Raw genomic sequence first — 15754 nt, 5'->3', positions numbered from 1 at the left:
CAGTAAGATGCCATAATCAGGGATCTGCAGCTGAAATCGAAGTTCCCAAAATCCTTCCTTCTCATCTCAACTTCACTCATAAGTTTGCAGAATATTAATAAGCCCCAAAGCATTGAAATTGACTGAGCTGACCGGAGAGAAATCCGGGGGTCATGAGTGGCTCCACAGCGCAGTGTGGCCATGGTCCCCTTAATCACCACGCGGTCCTCGGGAGGGTGAACGATGGTGGTTCGATCTGGAAAAACACAAGTCACAACTCAGATGAAATTACAAGTTTGAGAGTTTCCACCCTCAGGGGGTAATGAATTGGTCATCTGACATCAAAACCTCCAAGTTTTATCTTGACAAAACGAGTGTAAGTGCAAGCGCTCAGAAATATTCAGGGAATTGAAAACAAGCCTTTCCACACTGCAGCAAAGTCAGCCAGTCCACCCTGCTCCTTCTAAGTATTTAACCTCAAACACTGGAAGAAAATGAGAATGGAACATTATATGTAAATGCATATTAGCTTCTATACTCTTGTTTAAAATCTAGATTCTTTCCCAAGATAATCATCATTCTAGTAATTTCTAATGTTCATATAGCACTGGGTGACTTTGCAAAGTGCTTTCATTTATGTTGTTTTATTTAATTCTCACAACAATCTTGTGAGGGCTGTAATATTACTACACCCAGTTTTCAGGAATGAAAATAGATGCTCAGAAATACAGTGACTTGCCCAACACCACAGAGCTAGTATGGGGTGGGGTCTTGTGCTAAGCACAGGCCCGACAGTTCCGCCCAGACCTGTGGCCCCCCACGCTCCACAGCTGCCCTGCAGACAGCCCATGCAATGTGTGTCCCCGCACCATGCACACCTCTGAGGGGGACGCTGCTCTGGTGCCACGGACAGAGCCCAGAACTTGGGAGTTACAAGACTAAGTTCGAGGCCCATTGTGACTGCTTGCTAATAGTGCATCCAGAAAAACAACTCGGTTTTTTGTCTATGAAAGGGAATGCCAACATCACTAACAATTGTGCTGATTAAAGTAGGTAAAGTATGAGAAAATGCTCTGTGGGCTACCAAAGTGTTATACCAGTCGTTCTAGTGTTGTTATAATTTGAATCTTAACAAATGTACAAAATTTTCTGGTGAGGGATCCACAGAGATTCACACAATTCTTTTTCACAAGCTTTTAAATGTATGGTAAATTTTTAGGGATACATGATGAATCAGAGGTGGTTGGCAGAGTCAACCACTAAATGTAACAAAACCTCTTTTTCAGTATGTGACAATATTATGCGATTTTGGATTAATTTCTTTTGAACTTGTGATATTTTTAGAACACCTAATAAATTAGAAAGGGTCATTTACCAAAGCAGATACAATCTATATGATTGAAAATGCTAAACAAATATGAAATAAAGCACAATGATTTAGGTTTTCTTTAAGCACAGATGGCATTTTAACAAATTATTCACTCAAGCAAGTTAAAACTCTCTCTCCTCATACAGGTTGCTTTATGAAAATCTGTTAGTGAACATGGTCTTTTGCTTTTTCCAACAATGAGCTTTTAGTAACACATATTTCGATGAAGCAGAAAGGAAAAAGTACATTGGCAATAGAATCTACAGAAAGGGGTGGGGAGGTGGATACTTGGTACTCTAATCTTCATGTTCTAGAAAGCAATTTATTCTGCATTTCTGAAATCTTTACTATCTACAAAATAAGAACGGCAAAACTGGAGAAATAATGAAGATTTTTCTTTCAGTTCACTCTTAATCTACAGGAAACATTGATACTTAATACACTAGAAGTGTTTTAGTTGATCACAGTGGTAGTATAGAAAAAAATATACTTTCTTTAGGATTTTAATTCTTGATTTGGTTTTCTTACAAAACACTTATAAAATCAACCAACATATCAATTTTGTCATTCAAGCTAGTTTGGTATATAATATTTCTACTCTACTGACTTTAAAAGTCAATCTTTTATCTCTCCTGAAACATCCCCATTAAATCTTTGACTAAATTTTCTAATTATTCTTTTAGAAACTGAAAAATTAATTACTCAACAGATTTCTATAAATTAGTTGTAAAAATAGTTATTCTCCTTTGATTAAATTAGAAAGTCCAAGGGTATATTGTCATTCCCTAAGCACAGATGACATGATGATTAAAACATGATTAATAGATGGTTCACACAGACTGGTTCTTACTCCATACGGTTAGTGTTGCAGAAGCATTCAGCGATCCCTCTGTGTTGGCTGCATAGCAGGTGTAGTTGCCAGCATCCTGGATGAAGACAGGAGTTATCTGCAGACCCCCTGATTCAAGAAGCATGAACCTAGAAATCCGGACAGAGCCACTCGCCAAAATGTGGCTTCCTGAAGAACAGTAGAGAAAACAGGAATATAAGAGCCATAACACTTCAAAGTAAAGAAGGTAATCGTTAGAGCCACAACCAAGAAAATAATTAAGGAAATAATCAGAATAAAGTGAAAATTTTATGCATAAAAATAACTGAAGCAGTTTCCTTTAGCATTATTTAGAATAATGAAAAACAAGAACATCCTAATTGTCCAATATTGAAAGATATGCTTTTTTGGAAAATAGGATAATTTGGTCAGGCTCCCCTCACCTTGGAGTCGGTTCAGGGTTGTTTGGTTACATTGTGTGTGTGGGTGGAGTAAGTTCACCTGCATGGCGGAACCACTTTGGCTGATGTTTTACTGCTTCAGGCACCTGCCCTGTGTGGCCATGTTTCTTTCAGACCTGCAGCTTCCAAGGACCGTGTGCCCGGTTACCTAGCTCATAGACCTGCGTGAAGGCGTCTGGTGACCCAGCCTGGCATGTGAAGGGTTTGTGACCCAGTCTGTGAATGGGCTTGAGGGGTCTGGGAGCTCCAGACCCAACCCTAGCTCAACCACTGGCCCAGTCGGTGCAGGATTACTGGCAGGTAAAAGAGCCGTGACACCTAGCGTAGTTGCCTAGCTTTACAATTGGTGTCATGAACAGGATTAAGAGCTAGACAATTGGTGCTGTGAGGATTCCAGGCCTTAGCAGTAGTCTTTGTCATAGCCAGACATGCTTAAACAAATTACGATCCATGTACATGATTGTTATTTCTCTTTGTATTTAAATGCAAGTGAAATTTTTCCATATAAAGCTATTATTATGTTCAAAATCAAGAAAGAAAGAAAAAAAAAGAAAATATATGAAATAAAAGAAGAACCCACCCCTCTTATTGATCTGTAGTTTCCCATATATTTGTTTATAAGCTATGTTTGAGTGTGTGAATTATACCTTTGAGTTGAGAAGCCACCACGTAGTTTCTCATCGCATGAAAAGATAAAACTTTTGAAGTTTCACCCAAATATAGTCCATCATGCATAATTATTTAAAATATGTGAGTCAACACAATTCAGCACAGATTTGTTAAGGATGGACTCTGTGCACTCCTAATTTATGGGCACATATGCCTGACTTTTAGAAGGGGCTGTGGGAACTACAAAGACAGCCTGTGACTGACACAGCCCTTCACAGGAACTGAAAACACAGCTGGAACTAAGCTTCACATGTCTTTCTTTCTTAAAAAAAAAAAAAGAAAAAAAAGGACATGATTCTTAATTTTGAATATTATAAGAAAGAACTCCATTTCACAAATGAGAAAACTGAATGCTAGCAGAATTACTTCAAATCTAATATTTAATATTTTAAGGAGTCCCAGCAGGCCAAAGGCACTCTATGAAGGGCTTAGGTAGAGAAGAGTGATATTTGCACAATTAGTATTACTTTGTTAATGTCTGTTTCCTTTTCTAGAAGGCAGGGGTCTTGTCTGTCCTATTCATCCTTGTACCTCTGGCATCTAGCACCTGGTAGGCATTCCATAAACTGTTACTTAATCGTTATTGAGTGAATGAATGAATGAATGAATGAACAAAAGTGAAAATAAGAAAATACAATCACTGGCCCAATAGGTTCATTTTCCACATTGGCCATGCTGTTGCATGGATACTGTTGCATGGATAGTGGATACTACTTACCTCTCTTCCATGTGATGGCAGGTTTGGGAGCCCCAGACACCTCACACCTTAGAATGGCTGTCATCCCATCAGTAACTGTGGTGTCCACTGGACGCTGGGTGAATGCTGGAGCTATATCTGAGTAGAGGAGTTAAACAATGAAATGATCAGCGCATTGTCCCTTAGAGATGCTCAAGCCAGTCTGGTGGAGTAGTCCATATGGACTTTATAGAAATAATCACAAAGATAACTGTAGCAATAAAAAATGAAAACCTTTCAGGAGTGACTATAACCCTCTATTATTCATCTCCTAGGTATTACCTACCTTTGTTTACATCCTAGACAGAAAATACAGTTTCATGATGTAATGAATGAACAAGTGGGAAAGTACAGGGGCCCAGGAGGAGCAGTTTTACATGAATGTTAGAGAGAAGAGACATTTATTTAGATAAGCCAAACTGCTTTTGTTCTTTAAATAAAAGAAAAAGCTAATTTTTGAATATAAAATGTCACCCCCAAGATGACTTTCTAGGATCTGCTCTCAAAGTTAAAATAAACAGGTTTCAGGGACTTCAATAAAGGTCAATTTCTGGGAGGTGTCCTGGGCCCCAAATGTTGGGTTTCTTCTTGTTTATGTAGTCCGGGCTGGTTTCAGCTAGGGCTCACCTAACTTTGTGCTACTCTGGTAACAATTAAACCATCAATCCCTATACAACAGTGATCTGCATCTCCCAGATCTCATGTGCGAGCCCCTGGGGCTGATGCCCTCCAGAAAAAGAAGAGGCAGGACTCAAGGAGAATGAGGCAAAGCTGCCTGCTTCTTCCTTCACCTTCGGGAATCCCTACAAACCACAGGTAAGTCTTAGTGACTCCAAAGCACATCCTGAAGCTGGATGGTCGTTTCTCTCCACCTCTCATGCAGCTATCTCAGTCCTGGGCTGTGCCTAGTGATGCAGGGGCCTCCTAACTGGTCTCAGTGCATCTGCTCTGGCCTCACAGTGGATGCCGCACCAGCCTTTGGGTGCTCTTTGGAAGCTGTCTCTTTTGAAGCCATTTACTTCAAGCCCTTCCCCAGCTCAAAGCTCCCTAAGGCCTTCTCCTGCTGAGCCTCGGCCCTCCAGCCCATGCTAGTCGCCTTAACCTCTTTCCTACCACAGCTGCCTTGCTCATCATCAGGCTCCATCCTACCTGCCTCCCTTCACTTGGACATGTGCGAGCAAGGTATTTGCAGTCTGCCCCCACCCCATGACATTTATGTCCCAAAGATTTCACAAGACCAGCTCCTTTTTGCCTTCAGGTTCAGCGTAAATGTCACCTCAGAGAGACCCTCCCTGACCACATGTCTAACAGAGACTCCCCTGGTCACCCTGTCGCCTCATCTGGTCTATTTCTCTACAGCACTCATTGCTAGCTGAAGTTGTCTTGCCCTTTACTTTATTTCTCCTCCCTCATGACTCTCTGTCCTGGAAGCTGGGGAACCTTGCCTGTCTTCCTCATAGCTGTGTTCCCAAAGCCTAACCCAGAATGTCCAACACAGACGCTCAATAACCATTTGCTAAATCAATGAATAAACATTGATTTTTTAACACACATTTTCCTCTCTTTAAAGGTATTTCTATTTGAAATAAATTCATTTTGCAAAACCCTGTACTTAGAGAACAGATAACTTAGTATTATCATTATCATTTTTCATGGTGTGATCAATTGCCATGGTAACCAGTTTAAGTAGCACTTTCATTTAAATTTCCAATTTCATTCTCATAAGAACCCTGTAAACTGGGCTGGGTTTTACTCTCATTTTAACAGATGAGAAAACTGAGGTTGAGAGTAATTCAGTAATGTACTCTAGCTCACTTTCTCTTCTAATTCCTAGCTCTCTCACTAGAGCACCAGAGTGGAAGCTGGCAAACTACAACCTGTGGGCCAAATCCAGCCTGTCACCTATTTTTGTAAATAAAGTTTTATTGGAAGACAGCCACTCCCATTCACTTATGAATCATCTGTGGTTGCTTTCATGCTACTACAGCAAAATTGAGTAGTTGTGACAGAGACCATGTCCCTCAAAGCCTAAAATATTCACTATCAATCCCTTTATAGAAAAAGCTTGCCAATCCCTGCCCCAGAACATCCTGGCCCACAACTGCAGGATAGGCATTAAATAATTCTAATAGATCAAGATGCAGTTTCTTGCTTAAGTACCTGACATTGCTTCTACAGCTTGAAGCAATATTGGTTTCCTACACTTCGAACTGTAGGACAAATTTGACCCCTGGGCAAGGTTCAAGAAAATAACCCCTAGTTTACCAAAATATATATATGGATCTTTAAATACTTTGTCAGTCTCGTCACACGCTCTGGCTGATGAGAGGAATCAGCCATGCACACACTGACATGGATTTGCGTTCTCAAATATCTCCCACACCTGAGGATATCGGCATTTTGCTTCCAAAAGGGCAAACATGAAAGGTATAATTCCATAATCACTAAATTGCACTTCATTTTAGAATAACAATATTACAACTATGGGAGATTAAAAAGAAAATCCACAGATACAATGAAAACCTTTACCTTTATTTTATTTTTCAAAGACGGAGTGCCATGGTATTTCTATTAATGGGATAATAAAAGAAACTCACAAAAGAACTACAATTGTTCAATAAAACTAAAATAGAGAATGAATATAAAAATGGAAAAAAGATCAAAAGAGAAAGATTAGGAGTAAGCTATTCACTCAACAGTTCTTCCAATTCTGTCAGAAAAATGGGGAATTTTTCCTACTTCTCAAGAAAAAGGGGGGGCTCAGTGGTGAAAAATCCAAGGCTTACATAAGAACAGGGAGGGCACCAGGGATTGGGGAGACAACTGGGTGTCTTCACTGTTCATGGGCTTCTGCAGAGCTTCCCCATGGGACCCACAAATGGGTCTGGGTATGGCTGAGGTGTGGCCCTCCTCAGCTGGTCACCTCTGGCCACATCACCCTGTCCATTTACCTCAGGGGGCTGAACAGACACTACCATTTTTGGTGTGTGTCATATAGGGAGATGTTCAGAAGCTCTGGCCTAAAAGCCCAGTCCAGAAGGTCTGGCTTTGTTGACAGGCAGTACTCACTGGTTACATCCAGGTAGGTGTGGGTCTGGATCTCCCCTCCTTCATTACTGGCAAAGCACTGGAAGATCCCGGAGTCCTCTGGACGCAGCTTTTGGATGCGCAGGCCTCCACTTGAGAGCACTTTGTACCGAGGATTCTGGAGCTTGCTGATGGAGACAGCATCCTTGTACCACTGGAGGGTGGGAAGAGGGACCCCTGTGTAGGAGAATTCCTTTCATGAGGATTGAGGCAAAACTGTTTCAAAGGCTAAAATGGTGGTATTTTAAGAGGCATTTTCTCATCTGTTAGTTCTCTCAACCACTTTGTAAGGAGTTATTTTTCTCATCATATATGAAGGAATCAACACAAAGAAGCATTAAGAGGAAGAACAGAAGTGAACTCTGGACATTTGGGCTGCAGCTCCTCCCAAGCTCTTCTCTGAGCCTACACAAGTTTGTGCTCTTGGTGGAAAGAAAGATTCCAACTATGAGTGACTTCAGTATTCAGATGGAGATAAAGGTCTCTCTGCTGGTCTGTAGTGCCCAATTCTGTCACTGCACAGGAAAGCTCGGGTACGGGGTCATGAAGGCAGGAGGCAGGGAGCAGGTCTTGGGCAGAATAATTTACCTATCTCTCTGCTCCCTCATATACGGGTAAGGAAGTAATCCTCGTGATCTAAAAAGGCTGCAAGGATTAGACGTGCTTATATATATATATATATATATATACACACGCATACATACACATACAACTCTTATGCTTTCAATGGATAGTATCATTATTCATTATTACAACTAACAACAATAAAAATGAGTGTCGTTTTTAAATACCCTCTGTCGAAGGAGTTGGCTATCACTGGCCTTAATGGAAATCTACTGTGTCAGAGAAGTGACTTATTGTATTAAGTAACAAGTATAATAGATGGATTTGGCTAGAGGTTGAGGAGACATAAGAGGAATTACACTGTGTCAGCACCACGCTCAGCCAGTGAGCCAACCGGCCATCCCTATATGGGATCCGAACCCGGGGCCTTGGTGTTATCAGCACCGCACTCTCCCGAGTGAGCCACGGGCCGGTCCGAGGAATTACACTGTGGACATAGGAAAAGTTGACTTGGTCCATAAGACAGATGCAAGTACAGAAAGATGAGAAGGAGGGGCTGCAGGGTGACTCCATTCTTGTACCCCAGAGTGGAGTGAGCCAAGAACGTGCGAAGAGTTAGACCCAGAGGACAGGAGGGTCAGTGCCACTAAATGCACAGTGCCACTCCTAGTGGCTCCTTCCTCATCTCAACAGCATTACATCAAGAAACAAGGCCCAAGTCAATGAGGGTAGAGCTACACATGGTCTAGCCAGCTCCACCCTTAAAGAGGTTGAGGGTTGGGTGTGGGAGGGATATACATGGTGGACAAAAGATAAGCTGTCAGGGGGCAGAACCAGGGTTGTAAATGAAAGGGACTGCCCTCAGTGTGAGAGCATGAGGACCTCTGTTGCTTATCCCCTATGCGGCTGCGATCAGTACGTATAACCCAGGCATTGATGAATGAATGCTGCCATACTGTTCTCCCTGGTGGGCTGCGACAAGCCCTGACCAGGGAAGCACTAGGCTCCTTCTCTTGGCAACTGCTCCGGGTGGCTAGTGTGACTAGCAATAGTGGAAGACTGCTTCCTTGGAGACTTCTCCTTGACCCTTCCCGACGTCAAGGAGAGTCGAGCCCACCCAAGAAGGGTAAATTGGGTAGAGCAGAGGCTCTACATAGAACTAGACCATAGCACACAAGATAACAAAGTCCAGAAATATGGTAGGCATATGTACACCTGTCATCTGTTATGGGCCCATGGAAAAATGAGGAAATATCTAGACTTAGTTCTAAATCTCAGATGGTTCTGAATCTCAATTTCCCTAAATATAAAATGGAGTTAAATAAAAAACAGACTCAGTGGAAAGCACACCAAAATCCCTTCGTTTAAGATGCTATGTAGGTAGGTACAAGACGTCTACCTTAATGTATAAAGTTAATGTCTTGGAATATTTCAAGATAATATATCCTCAGATTCTGTTCTTTACCTTAATTATGTTTCCAGTCACTTTTCATTAAATGAGGATATTTAAAAAAATCCACTTCAAGATAAAAGCATAACCAATTCATGTAAAATCTCATAATAGCAATTAAATGATGTAGCTTTCATAAAGAATGACCACTTCACATGCTGCTTTAGTTTCATTGTCAAAATTAAAAGAAAGCAGTAAATTATACGATGGCAGTGCAATGTTGAAAGAACTGCTTAATATGTAAGTCTATACTTAATTAGCAGTTTACCCTGTAGAAATCATGCAAAAAAAAAAAAGCATTCTCTTGTCAAAGGGAGAGTTTAAGATTGTCATTTATTGAAAAGTAATTGTTAGCATAGGGAACTGGTAGTATATCTATTTTGAAGCAATTTAATGTCATAAACAGCAATCTTACCCTCTGCAGTATTGTGTACTCTTATTTCTAAAATATTAGCACTTTAAATATTTTATAGCTTCACATTCACAGAGTTGTTGGCCTAAAGAAGCTGGCATTTATACAAGAAGGAGAACAATGCAACCACAGTAAGGAAAACATTTTCATTTAAAATTCATATTACTCTTCTCTCATCCTTTTCTCCCCCTCCCTTGAGGCCATCTTAGTAGAGCTAGAGCAGAGAAGAACAGACACAGAACAGATAGCAGCCATTGTGAGTTGACCAGGAGCTGAGTACAAGAACTTCTGTGAAACAAGTTCTGTAGGCAGGAGTGGTTGCTACACAAACCTCAGTAGATAGGGAGGAAGGGACTTCTGGCCAGAGGCTGATCACTGCCTTTGCCATCAACACTATTCAGAATGACACATCATTTATTTTCAGAAAAGAAAAATGACATCCACAAGGTTGTACCTACAGATAAATGGTATTGGTTCTAAGTCCCAGGGCCTCAGCTCTGGGAGAAGCCAGGTGTCCTGGCAAGAGCATGTGCTTTGGTAGCTGATGTTTTGGGGTTTGGATCGTGTCTCCATTACCATGTGACCCTCGGTAAGTTACTTACCCAGTACTTACTGAGCAATTCCTACAAGCCAGACACTGGGCAATGATTTTACAGAAGTATCTCATTTGATCTTCACATCTCTGTGCTTTGAGCAGGTTATATAAGCTTGCTTTCTAAGGCTTGGTTTTCATATGTGTACAGTGAGATAATAATATCTCTCTTATGGAGCTGTTTTGAAGATTTATAAAATTGGTGTTAATCCTTGTCCTCCAATCTCGTAGGGGGTAGAAGAAAATACCCATCCTTAAGAGGGACAGGTATAAACAAAAAAGAAAGGATTGTTTTTCATTTATTGACAGTTGCCAGAATACAAACACAGGTTTTACTAATGAAATTGCCTTGGAAAGCCTGTCTCTGTTAGGGGGTTTTATATAACTACCTGTGCTGCCTGACAGGAAATGGCGACCTTGGGCAGCTAGCAATAAAGACACGGGGAAGAGAGTTGGGATTACCTTAATAACAAAGGAAGAATTGATAGACCCAAAGCTGAAAAGGCAGAAAAATAGGAAAATTTCCTATTCAAAAAATACAAAATAATCTCTCTTCCTACAGAACAGATTTGGTCACCAGTCCCAATCACTCCATGGATAAGAATGAATTTTCTGTCCCAAGTCTAGGGGGGTCATGTTCTTCTGGAATCAGAGCATTTGAAGGGGAGTCAACAGAACATGACTACGTCCTCTCTCTGCTTGGTATGGATGTGGTTAAGCCCTACTTTTTGTTCTCTTGGGTAAATATTACCACCCCTTTAGTAATACTTACCTGTTTTACAGATAAGGAAGCAAAACCTCAGCAAGGTCAAACACCTTCTCCAAGGTCACACAACAGTCACTGAGTTCTACTCCACCCCAAAGTCTGTTCTTAACCATCACTCTCAATGTCTCCCTAAAACAATAAACATTCTGCCCTGGAAAAACATAATTTTCATTCCGCCAAATCATGGCTCCTTCTTCAAGAGCCTTTCCAGACTCACCCATAGCTTGACACATGATGTCCACGGTTTCTTCCACTTCTACTAAAATCCGACTCTCGGGTTCAGCAGTAAAATATGGTGGCTCTTTAAACAAGAAAAAAAAAATGGCCCCTAAGCAAAAGAAGGATATATCAAAGACCATGATAGCCTAAAATAGTTTGAGCTCCTTTTAAAAACTATTTTTTAAAACTTCATCATTAGTTGCCATCATACACACAAACTCAGAATTCAGTGAGCAGAGGCCAAAGGCAATTTATATTCTAAGGTTTCAGAAAGCAAATTACTACTCAGGGCGATGGCTACTTTTCACTTTATGGGCTTGAATCATAGAATATCTTAATCCACATTTTAGGATGACTATCCCAAGAGGTTCATAAAGGATTATATTTACAGCACCGTATTTTACAGGCTAGTTTGCTTCAGTATCTAAACTAAACAGCAACTCATGAAGCATGTCAAATAAAGTGCCGGCAAGGCACCAGGCCTGTATCAGGGAACAGTGCAACCTATTAACACATTTTAAAAAATCTTAGCAGTTCTTCTTCTCCAAAATATAGATTTAATACTTCAGTGGAATGCAAAATAATAGCCAAGGAAAAAAAGGCAGGGGGCTTTCATCCATCTTTAGTAGCAAAGGAAACCCTTAACCACTTGTATATCATTAGATACTCCACTTGCTTGTTCAACAACAAAAAAATAGTGGTTGTATTAAACAGTGAGTTTCCTTGGAGAGTAAATTGCAAAATTTTTCTCAGATTATTCAGCAGAAATTCAATAGAGGCATGGCCAAGTTCCTCAAGTATTAAGGTGGTAGTGATTTCATTATCATGATAACAAAAGGCTGTTGTATTCACTTTCTAAGTGATAATTAATTTCTGGGAACTATCTTCCAGAGTGATTTATTTTCTTTGTAATTGTGCTGAATGTGGATAATATAGCTTGGCATGACTCCTATATTGACTGTATCTTTAAAACAGGGTGGAACCTAAAAGAGGAAAAAGAAATGAAAACTTAGCATTTCAAAGAAATGATTAAGGAGAAAAGGCTGAAGGTTTCTAAATGGAGGCAAAGTTAGGTATCAATTCTGCAATTACCTGGACCACTCAAGCAGAAACAATCTGCCTGAATTATCCACTCCAGCTGAGGAGGTGGCTGCAAATTCACTAGATGGAAGCAGAATCCTCTGCTTAGTTTTTTGTGTGTACAGACCGGGTCTAAAGAAATACTGCAAAGATTTATATCTACATTTTCAAGCTGGTCTTCATTGCACACTCATAATATCCCCCCTTCAGTCACATTTCCTTACTCAATAATAATGATAGCACATTATTTATGTTCTAACTACACAGGAGCTGCATCCTGTCAAGGCCTTTGTGTGCAGGTCATGCCCCACATTCATCAGTGAATGCTAAAGTCAATATCTACCATCATGATCTGATTAAAGGGATATGAGGGAAAAAGGAAAAAATCATGACAAATATCAACATTTGCTTATGATTGATTATAGTTTCCCTTTTTATAGTTAAACATTTTATTTTTAGATAACTGTAGGGTCCCATGCAGTTGTAAAAAATAATACAGAAAAATCAAACTATAGTACAGTATGGCAACTAGGATGTTGATATTGATAAAATCAACCTATTTTATTCAGATCTCCCCAGTTTTGTTTGTGCTCCTGTGTGTGTGTGTGTGTGTGTGAGAGAGAGAGAGAGAGAGAGAGTTTAGTTCTGTGCAATGTTGTCACATAACAGGCTCATGTGTCCACCACCACATTAAGATACAGAATGGGCCCATTATCACAAGGATGTTGCCCTCCTATAACCATGCCCACCCTGAGCCCCAATCCCTAACTCCTGGAAATCACTAATCTGTTCTCTATTTTCATAAGTCTGTCATTTCAAGAATGTTATATAAATGGGATCATACAATATTTAACCTTTGGAATTGGCTTTTTTCACTCAGCATAATTCCCTCGAGATTCATCTGAGTTACACTTTGATAATATAAAATCTATATATGTAAATAGTAAGCACCTACAGGACCAGACTGCTCTCCCCGAGGTATGATTACACATGCTGTCTGGCACAATGCCCCACAGCTTCCTCCAAGTGCCAGGGAGGGACCTAGCTGGGGTCACAGACAGGGTACTCCACACAGTGAACCAAAGCTGGAGTGGGCAGAGCAAGCACATGGTTCTGGGGCTGAGACGTGCATTAGGGACCTTCAGGCCTGGCCAAAGCCGTCCTTTCTTTTTTTTTTTGTCTTTTTCGTGACCGGCACTCAGCCAGTGAGTGCACCGGCCATTCCTATATAGGATCCGAACCCGCGGCGGGAGCGTCGCCGAAAAGCCGTCCTTTCTGAGCATTATCATCTCCCCACCCCAGCCAGTTATCATGTGGGCTTTGCACACACCATGCCACCTGGGTCTGGAAGGGCAGCTTGCCAGTGCTTGCAGGAACTAATACCCAGGGAGGTTTCACTAGCTCAAAACTAGGAAGGCCAGGAGTGGCAGGGGCAGAACATGTTTGTTCGTTGTTGATGCTCTTACCTTGCCAGAAAATTTTCCAGGTGGCTGAGCCAGCAGAGTAGGCCTGGAGCTGCCAACGGCCCTGAAGGGTCTACAGGGCCATGCGACTTCTGATCTTCGTGATATAATTTCCCTCACCTTTTTACAGGTTACAGTTTCCCTCACTGCTGACGTTTTGTATTATCCTAACTCAGCAGGTGCTTGGAAGATTTTTCTCCTCACACCCAGATACTTTTTTTAACACATGGGCTGCTATAAAGAAAAAAAGTGAGGGAAAATACCAGGCATATCAACCATGGAAAGACTGTAAATTGAACAGTGGGGAATAAGTCATCTTGTGCATAGACTTTATCAACCACTTAATCTTCAAAGGGTAAGGGGGTGAGTACATGTCTTAGCCAATCAGCGACAATTCTGTCTAGAAAGGGTCCACTGCCAGCACAGGCTCAGGTTGGATTTTTAAAAATTGATCCCGACTGCAGCCAGCAAAACTAGGGATTGAAACGAATACTTCTATCTCTCTTGAAACAATATGAAGACATCAGGAAAAGGTTCTCATGCCCTGTGTGAATTCAGAGTGTCGAGGAAAGGCCAGAAGAGGCTGGTCATCTACCTCACTGCTCAGCCCGCGCCAGCTGCCTGCAGGATCAGCACAAGCCTCCAGTTGTCCAATCTCAGAAATGGAAGTGGGGATACCTCCCAGGAAGGGCCCACATCTACCTCTATCAAATCCCCCTACTCTCCAAAATGCCAGGGTGACAAAGTGTGGGTTCTGGCCCATGGGAGGCAGCCATGGTAGAGACAGCCCATGCACACTGAGGACTTATCGTGTGTTCCTGTCCCTGATGGTGGGCTATGGTTTCTGAGCTACAAAGCTTGTTCTGACTGGAGATTACCAAAAGACCCAAAGATGCTCCCTGGTCTGTCTTCCCTTCCCTTCCAGAATGCCCATCTCAGGGACCAGCAAATCCCATGCTTTGCCTTTGGCTTGCCATCACTGACCACACTTGGTTGTCTTTGTCCACTGTGGTGGGCAGGATGACACCCAGAGATGTCCATACCCAAATCCCTGGAACCTATGAATATGCTATGAATATGTGGCAAGAGGGACTTTGCAGATGGGATTAGAGAAATTGTCTTGGATTACCTGGATGGGCCCAGTTCTAATCACATGAGCCCTTAAAAGCAGAGAACTTTCTCTAGCTGGAAGCAGGAGAAACAAGGCAGAAGGGAGGGCAGAGAGATTCCAAGTGTGAAAAGGATTTGGCCTACTGCTGCTGGCTTTGGAGATGAAGGTGCCCACAAGCCAGGGATGTGGTAGCCTCTAGAATCAGAGAATGACCCTGGTCAGCAGCCAGTCCCACAACCACATGAACCTAATTCTGCTAACAACCTGAAGAAGCCTGGCACTGGATTCCCCCACAGCGCCTCCAGATAAGAGCCCAAGCCAGTCAAAACCTTTATTGTAGCCTTGTGAGACCTGAAACAGAAAACCAGCTGAGCCCACCCCAATTTCTGACCTATATAATTGTGATTTATAAATTTGCATTATTTTAAGCTGTTAAATTTGTGGTAAGTTCTCACAATAGCAATACAAAAGTAATGTATCCATTCTATTCCCTCTACATGGGATGTCTTTCTCAACTTTGTCTTGTTGGAAAATTTTGACTCAACCTTCAAAATTCAGTTCAAGTGTTCACCTTCTGCAAAGCTTTTCTGGTTTCCTCTCCCGTGAGCCAGGGAAGCCTCCACCCCCCACACCTGCCCAGTGACACTGTGCGTCCCACCATCTGAGCACTCGCTGAGCTGTATTATAATTGCCTTGTGAAAGGACTGTCTTCCATACAAAAATTCTTTATGGCTGGGACTGGGGCTACTTCTTCACTCTACTGTCCCCAACACCCAGCTCAGTGTCTGAGATGTAAAACTAAATACATATTTTTATAGTAAGTGGGGGAAAGGAAGTAAGAGGATGGATGGAAGGAAGGAAGAAATTTATTTTATGTTGGTATGCGGACATTTAAGAGGTGTGCAGTTTCAGCTCTAGAAGGCCTTATAGTATACCTAAAGAAGAACTCAATTGTGGTAGTGGTTCA

General features: G+C 41.6%; 1 protein-coding gene across 1 annotated transcript in view; it reads right to left on the bottom strand.

The window, feature by feature from the left end:
* The window catches only part of SDK1 (sidekick cell adhesion molecule 1), a 983203-nt gene that overhangs the window by 247861 nt on the left and 719588 nt on the right, over positions 1 to 15754 (bottom strand). Inside the window, exons 8-12 of the mRNA XM_063090679.1 lie at positions 11132 to 11215; positions 7113 to 7307; positions 4022 to 4142; positions 2199 to 2362; positions 133 to 235 (exon numbers count right to left, since the gene is read on the bottom strand). Coding sequence (XP_062946749.1) covers positions 133 to 235; positions 2199 to 2362; positions 4022 to 4142; positions 7113 to 7307; positions 11132 to 11215 — 667 coding nt within the window. The remainder of the gene's footprint in view (positions 1 to 132; positions 236 to 2198; positions 2363 to 4021; positions 4143 to 7112; positions 7308 to 11131; positions 11216 to 15754) is intronic.

This window comes from Cynocephalus volans, chromosome 3 (genome assembly GCF_027409185.1).
Source record: "Cynocephalus volans isolate mCynVol1 chromosome 3, mCynVol1.pri, whole genome shotgun sequence".
Classification (NCBI taxonomy): domain Eukaryota; kingdom Metazoa; phylum Chordata; class Mammalia; order Dermoptera; family Cynocephalidae; genus Cynocephalus; species Cynocephalus volans.
The sequence above is the reverse complement of the archived record's forward strand: the minus strand, read 5'-3'. Positions and strand labels throughout refer to the sequence as shown.